Source organism: Cajanus cajan, chromosome 4, assembly GCF_000230855.2.
Source record: "Cajanus cajan strain Asha chromosome 4, NIPB_CcT2T_4, whole genome shotgun sequence".
NCBI lineage: Eukaryota > Viridiplantae > Streptophyta > Magnoliopsida > Fabales > Fabaceae > Cajanus > Cajanus cajan.
Window position 1 is genome coordinate 2,883,341 of NC_138520.1, and position 20,398 is coordinate 2,903,738.

The 20,398-nt window shown below is 34.8% G+C and overlaps 2 protein-coding genes across 4 annotated transcripts; both read right to left on the minus strand.

Annotated features, from left to right (window-relative positions):
* Positions 1 to 116: 116 nt before the first annotated feature.
* LOC109801965 (inactive purple acid phosphatase-like protein) lies at positions 117 to 19,146 on the minus strand. Of its 2 annotated transcripts, none has more exons than XM_083073921.1 (11): positions 18,556 to 19,146; positions 17,590 to 17,675; positions 17,262 to 17,455; positions 16,032 to 16,071; positions 7,858 to 7,939; positions 7,696 to 7,773; positions 7,482 to 7,607; positions 6,561 to 6,682; positions 2,543 to 2,582; positions 2,262 to 2,336; positions 117 to 331 (listed from the first exon to the last, which is right to left on the minus strand). In XM_083073921.1, exons 1-11 carry the CDS (start codon positions 18,861 to 18,863, stop codon positions 304 to 306), a joined length of 1,179 nt encoding a protein of 392 aa, XP_082930047.1. In that variant the 5' UTR covers positions 18,864 to 19,146; the 3' UTR covers positions 117 to 303. The 2 variants fall into 2 exon arrangements, with proteins under 2 accessions (XP_082930047.1, XP_020218733.1); XM_020363144.3 differs by lacking the exon at positions 117 to 331 and adding an exon at positions 470 to 739.
* On the minus strand, positions 9,266 to 13,817 carry LOC109801966 (retrovirus-related Pol polyprotein from transposon TNT 1-94). 2 transcript variants are annotated; one of them, XM_083073922.1, is made up of 2 exons: positions 12,534 to 13,817; positions 9,266 to 12,297 (listed from the first exon to the last, which is right to left on the minus strand). In XM_083073922.1, exon 2 carries the CDS (start codon positions 12,232 to 12,234, stop codon positions 11,170 to 11,172), a length of 1,065 nt encoding a protein of 354 aa, XP_082930048.1. In that variant the 5' UTR covers positions 12,235 to 12,297; positions 12,534 to 13,817; the 3' UTR covers positions 9,266 to 11,169. Both variants share the same exon structure in this region, with proteins under 2 accessions (XP_082930048.1, XP_020218734.1).
* Positions 19,147 to 20,398: the final 1,252 nt, after the last annotated feature.

A 20,398-nucleotide genomic window follows, 5' to 3' on the forward strand; every position in this document is an offset into this window, starting at 1 on the left:
TTACAGAGATATAAATAATAAATGTATCACTTTTAAATACGATTTTATTAAAATAATTTTGCTTAATAAATATTTATTTTTAATTAAGATAGTTGAATAATTAATGAATGAACAAATGTTAAAAAATATTAATATTATATTAGAGAATAAGAACATCAATCATGTTGAAATAATTTCTCAAATATTAAAACTACAGACAATTTCGAATGGAGGAAGTAGTTTGCTGCACTTGCTATATCTTATCCGTGACTGCCGCTAAATTTGCCAGATTCGAACTGAATATTGTATAAGAGCAAGCCGTGCTTATGCATCATCGATTACTCGGCATGATCTAATTAAAGAGCACACAAGTACCACTAAATTAGAAACAGTATCCAATAATATGACAAAAAATTAACGTGGATGTCATAAATTATAAATAATTTAAGTAGGAAGCCAAAGGAATAAAAAAAAGGTAGGAGAAAGAACATTAAAATGGAAAGAATGAATAAAATGATGGATCCATAATGTTACAAAATGAGTTACGATGGCTAAAATTGGAGAAAATAAATAATGCTTGTGAGATGTTCATTGCAAATCTTGAGGCAAGTCATCATCAGCATCAGCATCAGGTTGAGGCGATGGAGGCGAGACAAAGTCCAAATTAGGGAAGACACCAGGAGGCCTCTCCCGAGGCTCTATTGAAAGTAATTGTGTTGAATCACCCACCACATCCGCCCATCCATAATGAGGTTCCGCCCTATCAAATTCAAATCCAAATTCAAACCACCAATTTTACCATTTTCTTCTCTCTTTTTTCGCGGGGAGAAGTTTATTCACACAAGGCTTAATTCGGATACTCATAATTTTAAGGATTAATTTGATATATTAAAAAATACAACTTCTAACTCTTATGTCATGCTCATTATACTTATAAAATACACAACATAGAATGAAGTCAATGAACCAATGCTATGCTTCATCAACACGTCTATCACTGTATTACAAAGACAAGCTTATATTTAAGTGAGACATCCACTTATATTGCAATCCTTGACCAAAATGTATCAAAAGTATTTGGTAGCAATTTTTTATATAAAAAAAGGCATCTCTGTCGTTACGTGTACGGTGTACCCAACAAGCACCAGAAATGTTTTAAGTAGTATGGACAACGACCATCTAGGAGTACACATGCATAGTAGGCTTTGATTAAACAAAGAAAAGATATACCCTTTACATGCTGATGCTCACATTTTAAATATAACTACAAGCATCTTGCCGACGTTGTGGTTATTTATGACGACACAATGGTTTCAATACAGCTATCAATTTGGGTTTGACTAGCTTGCAACTAAGGCCAAAATTTTAAGAATGAACTTAATAAAATCAGGTTATTCTAGCCCAACCCACTAAATCTAACAGGCTAAATAAATCCCGTCGAACTAGCCTACAAACTTACGGATTGACCTGTTAAACTAATAAATAAAATAATTTAAACTATCATTATTGTCATAAAATAATAGAATAAAATATAATATAATAACAATAATAATATTTCACTTTTTTTTTGTGTTTGTTTACAAAGTTGTGATTACAAACTTAGAGTAAGGATTAACCATTGTAATTTTTTCCACTCCTATTTCAGGTACTAATCATTTAAGACGTTACATTATTAAATGTATTGAATCTTCTAAGTACCAAGATATTATGATCATATTAGATAAGAAAGTTAATTTATTGAGACAATGAAAATTTGGTCCTAAGACTTATAAAGATGCATTTGTTAGATGTATTATCAAGCATGATCTTCCATACATTTTTACTAAATTTGAAGGGATTTAAGCAATGAATAAAATGTTAAATCTTGATCTTAAATGTGTTTTTAACTGAACAGGAAAAGCTAAAAAATGTGTTAATTACTATTTCAAGTAGAATATCTTTGACTTCTGATGTATCAACATCTGCAGTGCTTATTTGTAACTAATATATAGTATTGATTAATCATATTATATATATTTTTTTCATTGTAAAAAAATAGATTAATTTTTTTATGCATTATTTTAATTAGGCCAATTTGGCCCAACATGAACTAAGTTGAGCCAAAAAAATGACAATCCAAAAAGAATATAGGTTAAGCCAACTTAGTCTAAACTAATATTTGGCCCATGTAAGTTAAGCTAAACCAACAACGCTTTAGAGTGTAGGAACTCCTTATGGTCTATATAGATAGCTATATATAGAAATGCGGTGGATTTGTTAGTAGTTGAAAAGAATGTTCTTACTCATAATAAGTTTCCTCGTCTACAACTATATCCCAGCTCTCACCAGTAGTGCTATTTCCATACTTATGGACTTTCCTGTTACAGACGAAAGCAAAACCAATTAGCAATATGGCATAATATAGAATAGAAAAGCAACATTTCAAAAAAGCATTTTCAGGAATTGAATAAAAAACTGAGACATTGAATATAGATCCTATTTAACAGTTGAAGTCATTTTTAAACCGTTAAACGTGAACAAATAATTCAACTAATCAGCTGTAAGTAAGATTTTGATACCATACCCATTTCCAAAGTGTTCTTCTCCCCAAGTTCTTGACCAACCTGGTAAAAGGTAAGAACAATGAGGCATCAAAATTTATAGAAAGAAATACAGTAAACTGTTAGACCTCAGGAACCACAGGATTAACAACGAGGCATCAAAATTTATAAAAAGAAATACAGTAAACTGTTAGACCTCAGGAGCCACAGGATTCAAATAGGACTTTGAAAGTGTATTATAGGAAAAGGGGTAAAAATAGGAATTAAGCACATTTTATCATTTGGCCTATTATTTAGGATTTCTGTAGAAGGGAGTTAGTTTTCTGTTGTAAGAGATACCGGTGGATTGTTAGTTTGTACCGGAAGGGACTTACACCAACATTCTTTAAATAGGGCCTCTGTTTAGGAAGAGGCAGGGATTCAGTTTTTTGTTAGATACAAACCGGATAGATTCCAGTGTGAAAGGAGTAATCTCCTTTGTGTACTTGTCTTTTTTTTTTTTTTCTTCCTAAAAATCAATAAAATCTAGAATGAATAAAACACTATTACTTTTGAACATTACAGAAACCCTAACAATTGGTCCGACCTGCTGTTTTCCTCCTTATCGCGATGTAGCAACGCCTGGAAGTGGAAAATACAACTACCAATCATGGAATCAAACTAGCAAAACTACAAAAAGATGTCGCGTACATCAAAGCAAACATGCCTTATCTGACCCAACTCCAGCACCAGCAAAATGGGGTTCCAGTGAAGACAAGGGAGAAGATGAGGACGTGACAACACGTTCTTGGTTAAAGATAGTGGTGGAGAAATTCTTTGTGGTGTACCATGCTAAATCGTTGGAGCGACTGCACGTCACCTTCATCAATATGGAAGGTAACGCGTGCCATTGGTTCCAATATTGGCGTGACAAGGCCAAGAACCCATCTTGGGAAGATTTTTGATGAAGCAATATGGTGAGAATGAGGGAGGTACTGTGTACGAAAGACTTGGCAACCTTGCGATAGTTGACAGTGTCAACGATAATGTCCAAGAATTCGAATTATTGGTTGCCCAGGCCAAACCTAGTTCTGAGGAACAGGTCTTGGGGTATTTCTTGGCTGGATTACATAATGACATTAGAGGCCAGGTGCGCCCCCATGATCTAAAAGAGCTAAACCGCGCTATGGAGATTGGATGCGTCATAGAAGAAGCCATGAAAGAGGTTCACAATTATGGTAATTCAGAAGGCAGAAATTCCAATTTGGGATCCAGAGGTTCACAATTATGGTAATTCAGAAGGCAGAAATTCCAATTTGGGATCCAGTTATCAAGGAAACAATAGGATCATTTCGCGGATAGAAACCACAAGCAACAACACCGTAACAATCGCGAACCAAAGGGCGGAAATCGTCCCAATTATGCCCTAACAGGACCAAGACAAGGGGGAAACACCTCCTAACCTACCAGAAACCGTGGAACTAGGAGTCTGCCTTACCATGAATATATCAGATGACGAGAAGAGAATAAATGCTTTCATTGCGGGCTAGCATTTGCTCCGGGGCACCATTGCCCGAAGAAGAATCTGCGGGTCATTATCTTGGCAAATGACGAGAGTGTTGATTCAGAAAGTCCTAGTGTCGAAGACGAGGACACTGTTGACATGGATTGCAATTGGCTGGACTTGTCCATTTGCTCAGCAGGAGGACTAACCACCCCACAAACCACGAAACTCAAAGGCCAATTGCACAATCAAGACATTTTTCTATTAATAGACAGTGGCGCCAACCATAATTTCATATTGCAGAGGCTTGTTGAAGAATTAGGCCTCAAAATGGATCAAACAAAACCATCCTTTTGTGAGGCTAGGGGATGGGAACCGCAAGCAAACTCACGGTAGTTGCAACAATGTGCAAATCAGAATGGGTGATTACACCATGACATGATAATTTTTTATCTTTGATCTCGGAGGAGTTGATATCATTCTAGGGGTGGCCTGGTTGATGACTTTAGGGAAGGTTAAAGTAAATTGGAGGAACCTGCAAATGAACTTTGTGCACCAAGGCCGACCTGTAACCATTCAAGGCGACCCAAGCTCATCCAAAGAGATGATCATCACCAAAGCCTTGAGGAAATTGGACCAACGAGTCGTGGAGTCCATGGCCATGTTATGGATAGGGGAGGAAAACCATGACATGCCCCAACAACTAACTCCTAACCAAGAAGAACAGTTGCAGCAAGTCCTAACAAAATTCACTCAGGTTTTTTCCAAACCGCAAGGACTACCACCACACATGGACACTACCACCACACATGGACACTGATCATAGGTCCCCATCAAAGCCAGGATGGGCCTAATCAATGTGAGACCTTATAGATACCCTTACCTGCAAAATAATGAAATAGGGACGCAAGTGAATGAAATGTAGGCGGCTGGAATAATCAGGCCAAGCAACAACCAATATTTGAGTCTTGTCATTTTAGCGAAAAAGAAGGATGGAAGCGGGAGATTTTGCGTGGACTACCGTGCCCTGAACAAAGCCACAAGTCCGGACAAATTTCCCATCCCAATGGTAGAGGAACTGTTGGACGAACTCAAAGGAGCCACCTATTTTTCTAAGATCGATTTACGTGCCAGATATCACCAAATCAAAATGTATGAACCTGACATTCCAAAGACAGCCTTTTGCACCCACCAAGGACACTACGAATCTTGACCAATGCCCCAGCAACTTTCCAATGTGTCATGAACTCCACATAGGAAACTGATGGAGTTTCAACCAGGGGACTATGTCTATTTGAAGATCAGATCGCATAGACAAACCTCCATGCCAACCAAACTGCACCCCAAGCTATCAACTAGTTATTATGGTCCTTATAAAATCCTCAAGATTGGAGTTGTGGCATATAAATTACAATTACTAGCAGAAGCCCGAATACATCTGATATTCCTCATATCTCAAATTAAAAAGGCATTGGGAAACCACACGGTGGAAGCAAGTCTACCAACAGAGTTGCAAACTTCACAGGAGCACTACCAACCTATGCAGGTTTTGAACCGCCGGGTGATCACACAAGACAGGACTGCAGTACCGTAAGCTCTCATTCTCTGGCAGGGACAACAACCCAAAGATGCGACATGGGAAGACTCAACCATCATCAAGACTCAATTTCCAGACTTCAACCTTGAGGACAAGGTTGTTTCATAGGAGGGAGGTATTGTTAGACCTCATGAACCACAAGATTCAAATAGGACTTTGAAAGTGTGTTATAGGTAAAGGGGTAAAAATAGGAATTAAACATATTTTATCCTTTGGCCTATTAGTTAGGATTTCTGTAGAAGGGAGCTAGTTTTCTATTGTAAGAGATAAGGGTGGATTGTTAGTTTGTAACAGAAGGCGCTTACACCAACACTCTTTAAATAGGGCATCTATTTAGGAAGAGGCAGGGATTCATTTTTTTGTTAGATACAAACTGGATAAATTCCAGTGTGATCCAAATATTTTCCTTTGTGTACTTGTCTTTTTTTTTTTTTTTTTTCTTTCTGAAAATCAATAAAATCTAGAACGAATAAATCACTATTGCTTTCAAACATTACAGAAATCCTAACAAACTAAACAAAGCTATGTTCATAAACCTTGTTAGCAAGCACTTAAAAGCAGGAGAGGGGAAAAAAAATAAGAGAGAGAGAGACCCAGCAAACAGCTCAATGCAGCTGCTTTCCCTTGGAATATGAACTTATTGGAAAAAAAAAAAACCGCATCTCTGCAAAGCTGAATCAATAAGAGAAGCCCAAATTTTCGAACCTTGGAAGAAAAGGCAGTCTAACTCGTAAGAGCCATAGCATACCAGATTAATACCTTGAGACAAAATGCTATATTTCATTTTTTTTTTATATATTAATTCAAATGGAATGCAACATCCGAAATTACATCTTTGGGAGCACAATGAAAACCATCAAATGGAATGAAAAGACATGGTGTTTGGTAACTGAATAGGAAGAACAAAAATATCAAATGTGAAAGTAGACTTTTCACTAAAATTATAGAAATTATAACATACGTTCACTGCTTGGAGATACGTGCCATGTTTCTCCATGTCTTGAACCTATGCCTTTAAAGAACCTCTCCTCCCACTTGTCTCCCCATTTTGTTCCAAGCTCAGTTTCAGCCCATTTATCTGTCCTGAGGAAGTGTAAGCACAAGGGGAAAAAAATCAGAATGAGAAATGAAAACTCAGGCTAAAATTATGATAACTCATAAATAATCCCCCTCATATCCAAAGAAATAAACAAATTACAATTATATAGGAAGCAAGAAAGGAAAAAAGAACAATTATGGCAAACTAAAAATTAAAACATTGTTGTGGTCTTGAAAAATGTATATTCCCTTCATTTCTATTTAATTATCAGTTTTTAATAAAATTTTATTTATATTTATTTGTCGTTTTCAAAGTTCAAAATAACATTAATGACTTCGTAGTATCCATTGATATTATCATAAATCAAAATCAATCTTATACCAGTGAATAACATTTTATAGGATAAAATTTCACAAAATCCACTGTAGGGCTAAAAGTCTGAAGTACATCATGCATGTCATGCTCATTAATTTCAAGTTAATTCACATTCACCAATATACTAAAACTAACTTATACTATGATCTCACAAATAATGAAGATATCCACCATTGATAATATATTTGTAGTTATTTAATATTTTAAAATTTAGAGCAAACAATCAAAATATAATAATTCAATGGTTAGATACATTAAATCATTCTATAATGTTATTTAAGATTAGATGATATAATTGTGCCAATTTTTACACCGATGAAAATCAGTTCTCACTCAACAAATCACACAATTGTTCTCCGAGAAATGAATAAGCTATTTTGAAAAAATAAAAATACCTAGTACACAGCAACATGAAATTGTAAATGACAGTTGAGGAAATCCAGTAGATGGGAAAATCAGAATATGTACCATTTGAGGACAGACCCTCTCCCATCATAATTTTCTCCCCACTTTTCCCACCATGATTGTTCATTCAGTCTACCATACTTATGTGCCCCTTTCTCAGTCCAGCCTTTAGCATCATATTTTTCCCACCTAACCAAATTGAACAGAGACAGAAATTTTAGATGCATTATACACATTAATAATGCATACTGAAAACCAATCCCCCTCCCGAACTTACCATTTCTCATACCATCCAGCATTTTCAGTCCCTGATTTTGCTTGTTTTTGTGCACTCCTTTCTATTCTTGCTATGTTACTGCAAATTTAAACATGCAACACATTGTGTAAAGAATTTACAGGCTTTATCTATTCACAACAAGCAGAGAAATAAAGTAATAACCTCCATTCATCTTGATGAAGATTTTCCTGCCACGTTTCCCACCAAGAATCCCCCTCAGAATTTCTACCAGACTTCTCTACACCTGCAAGAGCTTATAAAATGAATCAAATGCACTAACAAGTCACAACCTTTAGATTTATTGGAGATTCCACATTGTCTAGTGATTTGACCAAAATAGTGTATATAAGTAGGGGGCAACCTTCACTTTTTGAGCTATATTTTAGGGTTGAGTTATGTCCAAACCCAAATTCTAAGAATATTATTCAAGAGTCTAACAATAATGATGCAACAACCTTGTTACTCAACATTTACTCAATCCCGTTATATGATAATGATAGTTTATTCAGACAAAGTTTAATGAAGTTCATGCTATATAATGAGGGGGGGGGGGATTTCAAAGGACAATTTTAGCATGAAAAAGTCTTGTGAATTTTAATTGATTTTAATAAACTTTGTAGGTGACTTATATTATTTTTTTTAGAAAACTTTTAAAACTTAAATTTTAATCAAGACTTTGTAATTTAGATTTCAATGGATTTATATAATAAATAATAAAAAAAAGTAAAATCAACACAAATTTTTTATCTTGTGACAAATAATTGTCTTTATCTTTTGACATAATTTACTTTAATATCCTCTTAACTAACATTTCTTTACATATCTAAAATTATAATAGCCCTCCATGCATTATCATATTCTCTTTCATGCACTTGAGTCTAAACAATACGTTTAAAATTATGGTCTACATTAACTAGTAGTATTAAGGATGAAGATTCATACACTAATTCAATTGAAAATTCATTAAAACAACATTCTTTGCGAAGAAAGTTATTTAGTGCTATATGCTAATACAAGTTCAATTTGTGTCTTTAATAAAATTAGTGGCCCAGACTTAAAAATTGTGAACCGTAATTTAAAAATACTAAATATCCTCTCAATCACATTTTTTAATAATGCATGACATAAATTGAAAACTTCATTTTCATTTTGCGGGTCAATACTATGACCTGCAAAGTCTTTTTAATATATGTTTCAAAACTTTATATTTCAATATTAGATTTTATTAAAAATAAATGGTTAAATTTTAATATTTAAAAATTTTTACAACAGATAATATTTAATAATACAAAAGTCATTTTAAATATTTAATAATTAAAAAAACAAATATTGATAAATTATACATCAATTGATAGATATGAAAAAAAAAAAAAAGAAGAAGAAGAAGAGATAAATGAGAGAGATGAGTAAAAAGAGAAAGAGAAAAGAGATAGAAAAGAAAGAGAGAGAAAGAGAAATAGAAACAAGAAAGGCAAGAGAGAAGGTGAGAGTGAAAAAAATATGAGATGAAGAAGAAAAAGAAGAGATAAATGAGAGAGACGAATAAAAAGACTTGAATATTGAAACAGAATGGCCAAAAAGGATCAGTTTTACTGATCTGTATATTTCCTTATATAAAGAGTGATTAGGGTTACAAGAAGAAAGAGGCTACAGACTAGGCCACTGAGTCTAGAAGCCTAAGCAATTACACCAGGAGAAAAGACCAATCAGAAAAATACAATAAATATTTAAATAAGAAGAAGCTTTCTAAACAAGCTATTCTAACACTCCCCCTCAAGCTGGTGCAAACAGATTGTATGAACCGAGCTTGGAACATAAAATTGAATTCGAGGCCCCCTTAATGACTTAGTCATAACATCTGCAAGTTGTTCACTGGAATTGACAAATTCAGTAATGATTTCCTTGGACAGCAACTTCTCTCTCACAAAATGACAATCAACCTCTATGTGCTTGATTCTCTCGTGAAATACTGGATTGGAAGCAATGTGAAGAGCGGCTTGATTATCACAATACAATTTCATTGGATGATCCTCACAAAATCTTAACTCTTGAATGAGTTGCTTAATCCATATAAATTCACAAGTAATCAAGGCCATAGCTCGATATTCAGCTTCAGCACTAGATCGAGCAACAACATTTTGTTTCTTACTCTTCCAAGAAATGAGATTTCCACCAAGGAATACACAATATCCAGTAGTAGAACGCCTATCTATAGGACATCCTGCCCAATCAGCATCACAATATCCAGAAATTCGATTATCTCCTTTGTCCTCATATAGTAATCCTTGTCCTAGAGCCTTTTTGATATATCTAAGAATACGCAGAACAACATTCCAATGATCAACATGAGGAGCCTGCATGAACTGACTAACAACCCCTACTGCAAAAGAGAGATCAGGTCTTGTGATTGTAAGATAAATGAGTTTCCCAACCAATCTCCTATACCTTTCTGGCTCTATGAACGATTCACCTTGATCAACCATTAACTTTTGGTTAGGATCCATAGGACTATCAATGGGTCTGCAATCTGTCATGCTTGTTTCCTCCAAAATGTCCAAAGCATACTTCCTTTGAGAGATCACAATGCCTTCCTTATTGGGCAACTTCAATACCAAGAAAATATTTTAGATGTCCTAGATCTTTGGTCTGAAAATGGCTAAACAAATGTTTCTTCAATTGAGAAATTGTAGCTACATCGTTTCCTGTAATCACTATGTCATCCACATAAACAATCAAATAAACACATCTCCCAGGAGAAGTATGACACTAGAAAACTGAGTGATCTGCTTCGCTTCTTTTAAGCCCAAAGTCTTGTACAACATGACTAAATTTTTCAAACCAAGTTCGAGGAGATTGTTTGAGGCCATAAAGAGATCTTCTCAATTTACAAACTAAACCAGACTCCCCCTGAGCAACAAATCCAGGAAGTTGCTCCATGTAAATCTCCTCCTCCAACTCACCATGAAGAAAGGCATTTTTAATGTCTAATTGGTGGAGAGGCCAATGACGAATGGTTGCCATAGCAAAAAAGAGACGAATAGTAGGAAGCTTGGCCACAGGAGAGAAAGTGTCACTATAGTCGAGCCCATAAATTTGAGTATACCCCTTGGCTACCAATCTGGCTTTGAGCCGATCAACTGTACCATCAGGGCCAACTTTAATAGCATAGACCCATCTGCATCCAACTGGTCGTTTCCCAGGAAGGAGGGGAACGAGCTCCCATGTACCACTATGCTCCAGAGCTTGCATTTCAGCAAGCATGGCTTGTCTCCATCCAGGATGACCAAGAGCCTCATGAACATTTTTAGGAATAGTAAGAGGACATATAGAAGTGACAAAGGAGAAATACAAGGGAGATAATTGATGATAACTCAGAAAATTATAAATAGGATGAGGATTGCGAGTAGGGGCATCTGATGGTGAAGGACAAGAATCTGGTGACTCCGCAGGTAAGGTCAGGCCAATTTGTTGTGGTCAACGGTGATATGTAACAAGAGGAGGGGGGTTAGCTGGAATAGGAGTAGTGGTGGGAATAACAGACTGAGTAACCTCTTGGTCATGAATTGAAAGTTGAGGTGGAAAGGAATCATGAGAACAATCTGGTAGCACTTGTTGGATTGAGAGAGAATCATGAGTGGTACATGAGAAAAAGGGAGTTTGTTCAAAGAAGGTGACATCTGCAGACATGTAGAATTTTCTGGTCTCTGGGAAATAACATTTGTACCCTTTTTGAAGACAAGAATAGCCTAAGAAAACACATTTAATTGCTCGAGCAGATAATTTATCCAAACTAAGAGAGACATTATGGACAAAACATGTACACCCAAAGACTCGAGGTGAGACATGAAACAAGGGTTCCTTTGGATAAATAATGGAGTAAGGGATTTTATTTTCAAGAGAAGAAGAGGGCATCCTGTTTATTAAAAAACAAGAAGAAAGAATTGCATCACCCCAATGATGTACAAGAACATTTGCATTGAGCATTAGGGTGCGTGCAGTCTCTACAAGGTGCCTATTTTTCCTTTCTGCTATTCCATTTTGTTGGGGTGTATGTGGACATGTAGACTGATGCAAGACACCCTGTGAGGATAGGAAAGAGGATAATTCAGAAGAGAAATATTCTTTTGCATTGTCACTTCGAAAAATTTTAATTAGTCTCCCAAATTGGTTTTTGATCTCATTGAAGAAGGACATAAAAATAGACAAAAGCTCAGAACGATCTTTCATTAAATATACCCAAGTACATCGAGAAAATTCATCAATAAAGGTTACAAAATATCTGAAACCAAAAGATGTTACACGACTTGGACCCCAAATATCAGAATGAATGGTGGTGAAAATCGAGTTACATCTTTTATCAGTTTGCTTGGGAAAAGACGACCTAACATGTTTGCCTAATTGACATGATTCACAATCTAACTCTGCTAATTTTTGAAGACTAGGGACCAAAAGTTTCAACTTGGATAGATTTGGGTGACCCAAACGATCATGCAAAAGCTTGGGTGACAAAACAACAACACAAGATACAGGTGGTTGCATTTCAAAATAGTATAGACCTCCAGATTCATGTCCTGCGCCAATCTTCCGACCCGTACCACGTTCCTGAATAACAAAAGATTCAGCATTAAAGGTTACTGAACAATTTAAGGATTTGGTTAACTGACTTAAAGAGATTAAGTTGAAAGGACAATTAGGGATAAACAAAACAGAGTTTAAATTTAATGAGGAAGATAGAGAGACTTGACCGATTCCTTTAGGAGCAATTCTGGATCCATCTGCTAAGGTAATAAGGTGAGGTGATTTAAGTGGGGACATGGAAGAAAACATAGAATTATTACCAGTTATGTGATTAGAGGCTCCTGAATCAATGATCCATGGACTTGGATTTGCAGTTGAATGAGAAATACAAGTTGTAGAAACAGTAGTGGTAGAGGAAGATTGAGCTTGATTCATAGATTTCCATTGAAGATATTCCTGATAGTCATCTTCAGAAACCTTCATCTCAGATTTTCCTAATTTCTCAGACTTGGACAGATTTGCTATCTTCTCTGGAAAACCATGAAGAGAATAACAATTCTCTTGGATATGACCCATCCTCTTGCAGTATGAGCATTGAGGGCGATCACTTCTACCTCCTCTTCCTCCTCGATTTCCACGACCACCTCTACCCTGACTTGAAACCATTGCAGAAACTTCAACAATTCCACCCGAGTTTTCATTCTTCATTTCTGTAGGAACACGAAGAAGTCTGGTTATTAGGCTGTCCATTGAAGGAATCTCGTGGCCGGTCAGAATCTGGTCACGAACATGATTTAAGTCTGGGTGCAATGTTCTCAGGATCAGCACCATATATAGCCTATCAAGTTTCTTATTTATTCCCTCTAATGAATCATCTGTCAGGAACATTTTTAGTTCTTCTACAGCAGCTTGGGCTTCAGCAATGTGAGACGTCATTTCATGATTAATTTGTTTCAAGGATGCTATTTTCTGAGCAGCATCATATAACCACTGAATATCGTTTGCATAAATATTTTGAGCCTTTTTCCAGAAAGAACAACAAGTTTTGAAGGCTCTAAGGGTCCCTAAAATATTGGGCTCAACCGACTGCCACAACACAACACATAGTTGAAAATCAAGCTTCTTCCATTTAGCCTGACGTTCATCTGAACCCTCAGCATTTTCCATTTCTAAGTGATCGTGGTACCCTTGACCAAGGAACCATAGTTCCACAGAGGCAGCCCATGATAAATAATTTTTTCCATTGAGTTTCTCGGTGGTTATGGTCGGAGTGCCAGAAATAGACAAAATAGGGCCTGGAGATGCCATAAGAAGATGGGTCGTGCAACAGGTATTAAGAGAGAAGAACCGAAGAAGAGAAACGCAGGCCCACACCTTAAATAGTGGTCAAATCACAAAACTGAGTCCAGAAATAGGCTCAGGAGGCTCCGACGAACAAGACGGTGGCAGAGTGAGGAAGTTCCGACCAACAGCGAGCGGCGCATGAACAGTACGCGCTTGACAGAACCGGAGAGAGAAACGGCGCGTGAGAGCGCGTGGGGACTCTGACGACGCCGGAGTTGATGGGGTTAGGTCGCGCTTGACAAGGCACACCAAACCCTAGGTTCGCCGAAGTAATAGGATAGCGGCGGACGGCGGCGGACAGTGGCGGACAACAGAGCGGGATCGACCCGCTCTGATACCAACTTGAATATTGAAACAGAATGGCCAAAAAGGATCAGTTTTACTGATCTGTATATTTCCTTATATAAAGAGTGATTAGGGTTACAAGAAGAAAGAGGCTACAGACTAGGCTACTGAGTTTAGAAGCCTAAGCAATTATACAAGGAGAAAAGACCAATTAGAAAAATACAATAAATATTTAAATAAGAAGAAGCTTTCTAAACAAGCTATTATAACAAAAAGAAAAGGAGAAAATGAGATAGAGAAGAAAATAAAAAAGAGAAGCAAGAATAGTGAGAGAGAAGAGAAAAAAAAAAAAAGAATGTGAGAGAGAAGCAAGAAAGGCAAGAGAAAAAAAAATAAAAGAGTAGAAATGGAAGGGGAAAAAAAGTCATGTGAAATCTCAAAGGTTTTGATGAGATTATTTGATGAATGAATTACATATAAATTATACTAAAAAGTCTCACAAAATCTAGTATTCAAAATAATCCATTGAAATCTTTATATTTTTGAATACCAACAAACTTTTTTTAAGTAAAAAAAAATCTTAATTGAATATTACTAGATTTTGGTAGACTCTTAAAAAAATATTGATTGCCTGAATTGAATACCACCAAATTTTAATGTATTCTTAAAAAAATCCTAATTGTCTTGATTGAAATTCACGACTTTCTTTATAATAAAACGTCTTTTAAAATTCATTGAAATCCTAATCTAATACACCCTTTAAATGTACACACAAGTAAAGAAGAACTTAAATTGACAAGCTAGCACAGCTTGCTTATCTTGTGAGAAAAGGGAAGAACAATGTATCGAATTACAGCTTAGCTATCCCGTCATTTATTAAGAAGATCATTCATATCAAGGTTATCAAATCCATATTCAAATTGTGAATTATCAAGTCAATTCTTGAATTGTGATCATAATTTTTATTGAATTGTAAGATTCAAAGACAATGAAAAGTAACTTAAAATATCATATAGATGATATATAATGTTCAATGCAATAATTTTAAACTAGAAATAGAAAAAAAAAAAACCTTAACCTACGTCTCATAAAACAAAATCATCGGTTATATCTAAGCTTGTGAAGCCCCTATTTTGGAAGAATGGAAACAAAGTAATGAAACAGGCAAATAGAATGCATGCATTGCATGATTAAATGACAAATAAAGTGGTGGAATAATCAAATACAATAATTTCATAAGGGCTCTTTTAATTCCTTTTAATTATACATTTAAGCTTATATGACTTTTCAATTTATTTCATGAGAATTGGTGAAAGAAAAGAAAAAGTAATGAATCATTAAATCATATGACCCGTATCTATGATACAACAATGTACCAATCCATTCATGTATTGTAGATTCAAGGTCATTTTGGATTCATCTTATGATAAGAATAGATAGCTAGCCAAATCTCATCAAATTGTAATGTTCTAAGTTTTATCAACAAGTGCAAGGTTGGCAAATAGAACAAAACTTCCCCCCCCCCCCCTTTTTTTTTTTTTTTTTTTTTAATTTAGGAGATGGAGGTGGCATGGAATAACTATCTAGTTTGAGTTAAATCATGGCAAACTTCAAGGAACTCACTTGAAAATTCTGAAAGAAGTTATCTTACAAGGAGATCCATCTTTATGTAGAATACATTCAGTAGTGAACGCTCTACATGATAATAGGATGGGATTTAGCTAACTTATGCTGGTCTGCTGGGAGACAAGGATATGGAGGAGGTTCATACTGCTATATAATGTATATTGGAGGAGTTTCAAGATGCATTCCAAGAACCACAAGTGCTTAACCAAAGGCTTTCCATTTTGGGCAATTTCATAATCCAAATGTCATTTTTACATGTACATATAACCATAGACCAACCAAATGTTATTAACAATTAGTTAACTTGATAAATTTCTAAAACTATGCTAGATGTACTAACCAAATGTTTGAGCAAGGGTACAAAGGTAAAAGTTTGAACTCTGTACCCCTCAAACTATATTTCCGTCAGGATAATAATGTACCCAAACACACACCAACTACACTAAGAAGTTTGTAACTCAGCGCAGAAGTGATTCTGCACTGTCCCCAAACACATACAAACAATTCTTAAAACTATACAGTAATTTCAGGCTGATATATCAAACATAAAGGAAGAAACATACCTAGCTCCTTATATCCGGTCCAGTCACTCTTCTCCCACCACTGTCAATTAGATCAATAAAGCCAATTAAATGAATCCACCTGGGGTGTAATACTGATAACATTATGAATACTGTTGATCTAACATAAAAAAGAAACCATTTGGGAAAACACTTGCTTGAGTTACAAAAAAAGAAAAGAGTTTTGTTAATATCAGTCCTTGGGCCTGATTTTAAGAAACTAAAAGTAGGTTTTTATAAAAAAGGAAAGTATTTATTACATCGGAAACACAAAAAGTGCAATAAATGCCTTCCGCTTTTAATTGCTTAAAATCAACCCTAATGAATGATGTTAACAAAACCAATAAAATACCAACCTACTATATCGCCAAAAAATCACCTTGATATCGTACCTGATTCAGCTACAGAAGAATTACATCCATATTTTCCACAAATAGTTCAAAAATAAGAACAAGTAATAATTTACAAGCAAAGGAAAAAATCATATTATGACTGTTGATAATCGGATTTTATAAATGATAAAAATATTGTATACAAAAGAGTTCTAAGATCTTTTCCAAGTAAGTTTTTGTGTGATGATAATCCAAGGATAAACAGAAATTTCCCTTGTCAGGAAGATGAGAAATTTTACAAGGTTACATTACATGGCACAAAATACATTTAAATTAAGAATAACATAACTTTCAAATTACAAGAGCTACTCCCAAACTTAAAACTAATTTTCTTTTTCTAGAAATATTCAAATACACTGCTCAATATTTTCAAGGTATGTGAAATGCTTACACATCAAGATGTTCTTGTTACATTCAAGAATACTTGCTATGCCAAGACCTTTATCTAAGCTACAATACTATTTAATCCAACTGGAGAGAAATTGCTCTAATCATCTGTTATTAAAAGCAAAAACAAGTATTCATCTATAAGTTTTCATCATTACTGTTTTTACCAGAAATCATATTTCAACAGACGGTAAGCACAGATCTCTTTATGATCTACGCTTTGGAAATTAAAATTACAACTTTTCATAGTCAAATAATTTCTTTAAGCAAACAACGATAATTTGCAGGTATCAAACTATATTATATCTGACAACTAGGCAAAAAAGATTTGGAAGATAGCTTTCATTCAAATTGAGTTAACATAAAATGCTGTCATAAATTTATTCCCACTTTTTATTTTATTTTATTTTTAAAGAAGTAGATTGGACATTCAAATATTAAGATTACAAAATACCGTTTCTTTCCATTCTGAGGAACCATCATGGGATTGACCACCCATTCTTGTCCATCTACATCTATATCCATTTTCACCCAGTTCTTCCCCACTTTCTCGATACCAGGTACTCCCATCTTCATTAGTGCCGGACTCATTAACATTTTCATTTAACAAGCTGATACCCCAGTCCTTCTCATTCGCGATACCAGTATCTGTAGGAACCAGTGAACACAAACAAACATAATATTTTAACATTCCATGACTGACCAATGGAAAACATCTACAAATGGCCATCATTAATATTTCAGGCAGGTATAAAGCAGTAAGGATAAAAATCAGAAGATACCTCGTTTGGGGGGCGTATCACGTGACTGTGGGCCAGAGTTTCTTGGGGTGCAACGAGGAAAGAACTTTTCCTGCTTCAGAAATGATCTGTTGCCATCATGGCATAAAGCAACATTAACCATTGAGATAAAAAAAAAAAAAAAAAAGACAGCTACCACCATAGGTTGTATAAAGTATAAAGAACACTCAATTAATAGTCAATGATATAATCTCTTCATCAAACCAAGCTTCTTTTATTTTCTCAAGAAAACTATGTGAAACTAGAAACCATAAACAGAGAGGAAAAATGAAAAGCATGCTTCATCCTTCATTGCTCTTAAATGTAGGTCAGAACATTTGAGCACCATGTTATTATTCACATATAAGATAAACTCCTTTCAAGCATGTATAACAATTCAAACCGAATTGACCTATTTAAGTGCACATGACGCCATCAACATTCACCATTTCTGTATTCAACTCAATATTATCAAAAATTATTTAGCCTCGTAGGTCAATTGGCTTAACCTAATTAATAGTTCATGTCTCTAATAAGATTGATACATCATAATTCATACATACTGGATCCATGTGTATAAAAACATTCTCATCTCATACACACCAGAACATAGTCATCACCAGCAAAATGATAGAGGCTTCTTAATTAATTAACTATATTAATGATTTCGCATGCATTGCTGTTAAACACTCAACTCAACTCCCCAGGGAATCGCAAGATACTAATTAAGCCAAAATGATGGAGCAAGTAGGTTATCTTATCAGTTATCACTAATGCACTAACATTACAAATCGCGATGAGAAACCTTACCAAAAACAGATCCAATATCATTAAAACTGCACATTACACTATTACTTTCCTTTTATTTTTCAATTTTCATCAATATATAGATTCTAGAGAAGATGGAAAGTTCTGAGACATAATTGTAGAAACGAATTTTCAAGCAAGAAACATTAATTAGAAACGTACGGTGGAGAAGCGAAAGGCATTGCGGCAGGGGAGGCTTGAACCCTCACTCTGAGAGTGTGAGGGGGTTTTTTGGGATCGAGCCTCCATTCCTCGTTCTTATCGCCGCCGTTGGCAGAACCACTGGTTCTGCGAATCGGAGTGACCGAGTCGGAACAGCAACAGCGTACTACGCCATTAGCGAGTGGAACTCGATCAGCGTGGAAGAAGAGCTTTCTACGCTTTCTGGGAAGCAGAGCGGCATTGAGTCGCCTTATTCTGAGCTTGAAATCAAACGGCGTCGTTGAGAAGCCTCTGGAACACGCCGCCATTAATGAATGCCAAGTGACATTGACGAAGCAGGTGCAGTGTGTGAGTGCGCTTTGACTTCTCTCTCAGTGAGTGCTTAGATGATAGCAATGCAGACGAAATTGGAAATGGAAGAATATTTGTGGAGCGATGGGGAATGTGAGTGAGGAAATTCGTTGCTTAGAATTAGAAGCATTTGATCTGAGAGAGAGAAGGGGATGATGGATGGGAGGAGTGGTAAAGAGGGGAAGTGAGAGAGAGCGATGAGATCAGATCCGGGCTGGACTTCGATCATGGTTCGAATCGCGAGATTTACTCGGATATACATATACACGTGAGCACATGGGCCCCACCACCATTTGTGACCGCTATTTCACTTTCTACCGCCACGTGTCACGTATTCAACCACCTTCTGTATCTTTGTTGGATGAGGACCAGGAACTCACGCTATTATTGTATTTTTATTATTTAACTTGTGATTAAATTAAGTGGGTTAAAATTCAGAGAGCAAAAATGAATTTGTTAGATAAATTAAAAATATAGTAAGTCTAGGACTTTAAATTAAAATTAAGTTAAAATTGGGGGTTACTAAATTTAAATCAGTATATGTAAAAGCAATAAAAAAAATACAAATAAGGAACTAAATTTTAATATTAAAGAAGTGATCTGACTCAATTAAATTTTTTTTTAAAAAAATTTATATTAAAGAATAAGGCGTTGTTTTTAAAATTTAAGGCCAAAATTTATATATATATATATATATATATTATAGACATTTTATATTTTTTTAATTAAAATTAAATTTTATAATAAAAACTTATGTAATAAAAGTTAACAATGTTTATTTTTAATTATTATTAAGAATCTGCAATATGATATGTAATATAGGAATGTGCAACATACATGATAATCCCACAAATAAAATAGGGAGTTGCTATGGTATCTTTTAAATTAAGTGTATTTATTTTTTTTCTTTTCACTTTACCTTTTTCCCCTTCTATATTAAATGATGTGTTATTGACAAATAATAATTTAAGTAATTAACTTACTTTTTTCTCACTATATTTTAGTCTAAATATTTTAAATCATTTTATAAAAATCAAAATAATTTTAAAAAAAACATCATAAAATTTTATTTGAAGTAGAAGAAGATTTTGTGAAATTTTTGTTTAATTTATCTCTCAAAATTTACATATAAGTGTGAAAATTTCTAATTTATTATGACTCATAATATATAAAAAAAAATATCCTTAATAAATTCAAATATTTTTACATATATATATATATATTAAAAATTTGAAGAAATTAATAAATATAATCAAATTATTCTAAAATATTAAATATTCACTTCTTTTTCTTCTTTTTTTTTTTTATAAAGTAAATACAGTTTCAAAATCCTTTAAATTTTCAAGGATATCCTAGAATTTCTTAATAAGATAACGTGGCTGTAGTAAGATACCGACACGACAGAAAAGTAAATAACGTGGATTGAATCCATCCCCGTCGGAAAGCAAAAGTCTTCCCACCTTATCCACACCCCATCCCCAAGCCACAAGTC

Coding starts and splice junctions, on each gene's coding strand:
- LOC109801966 (XM_083073922.1), bottom strand. CDS start 12,234: ATGCAACCACCTGTATCTTGTGTTGTTGTTTTGTCACCCAAGCTTTTG.
- LOC109801965 (XM_020363144.3), bottom strand. CDS start 18,863: ATGGCGGCGTGTTCCAGAGGCTTCTCAACGACGCCGTTTGATTTCAAG. Junction 17,456..17,589: donor TGATACGCCCCCCAAACGAG/GTATCTTCTGAT, acceptor TGGTTCCTACAG/ATACTGGTATCGCGAATGAG. Junction 16,072..17,261: donor CCTCAGAATGGAAAGAAACG/GTATTTTGTAAT, acceptor TCTAATTGACAG/TGGTGGGAGAAGAGTGACTG.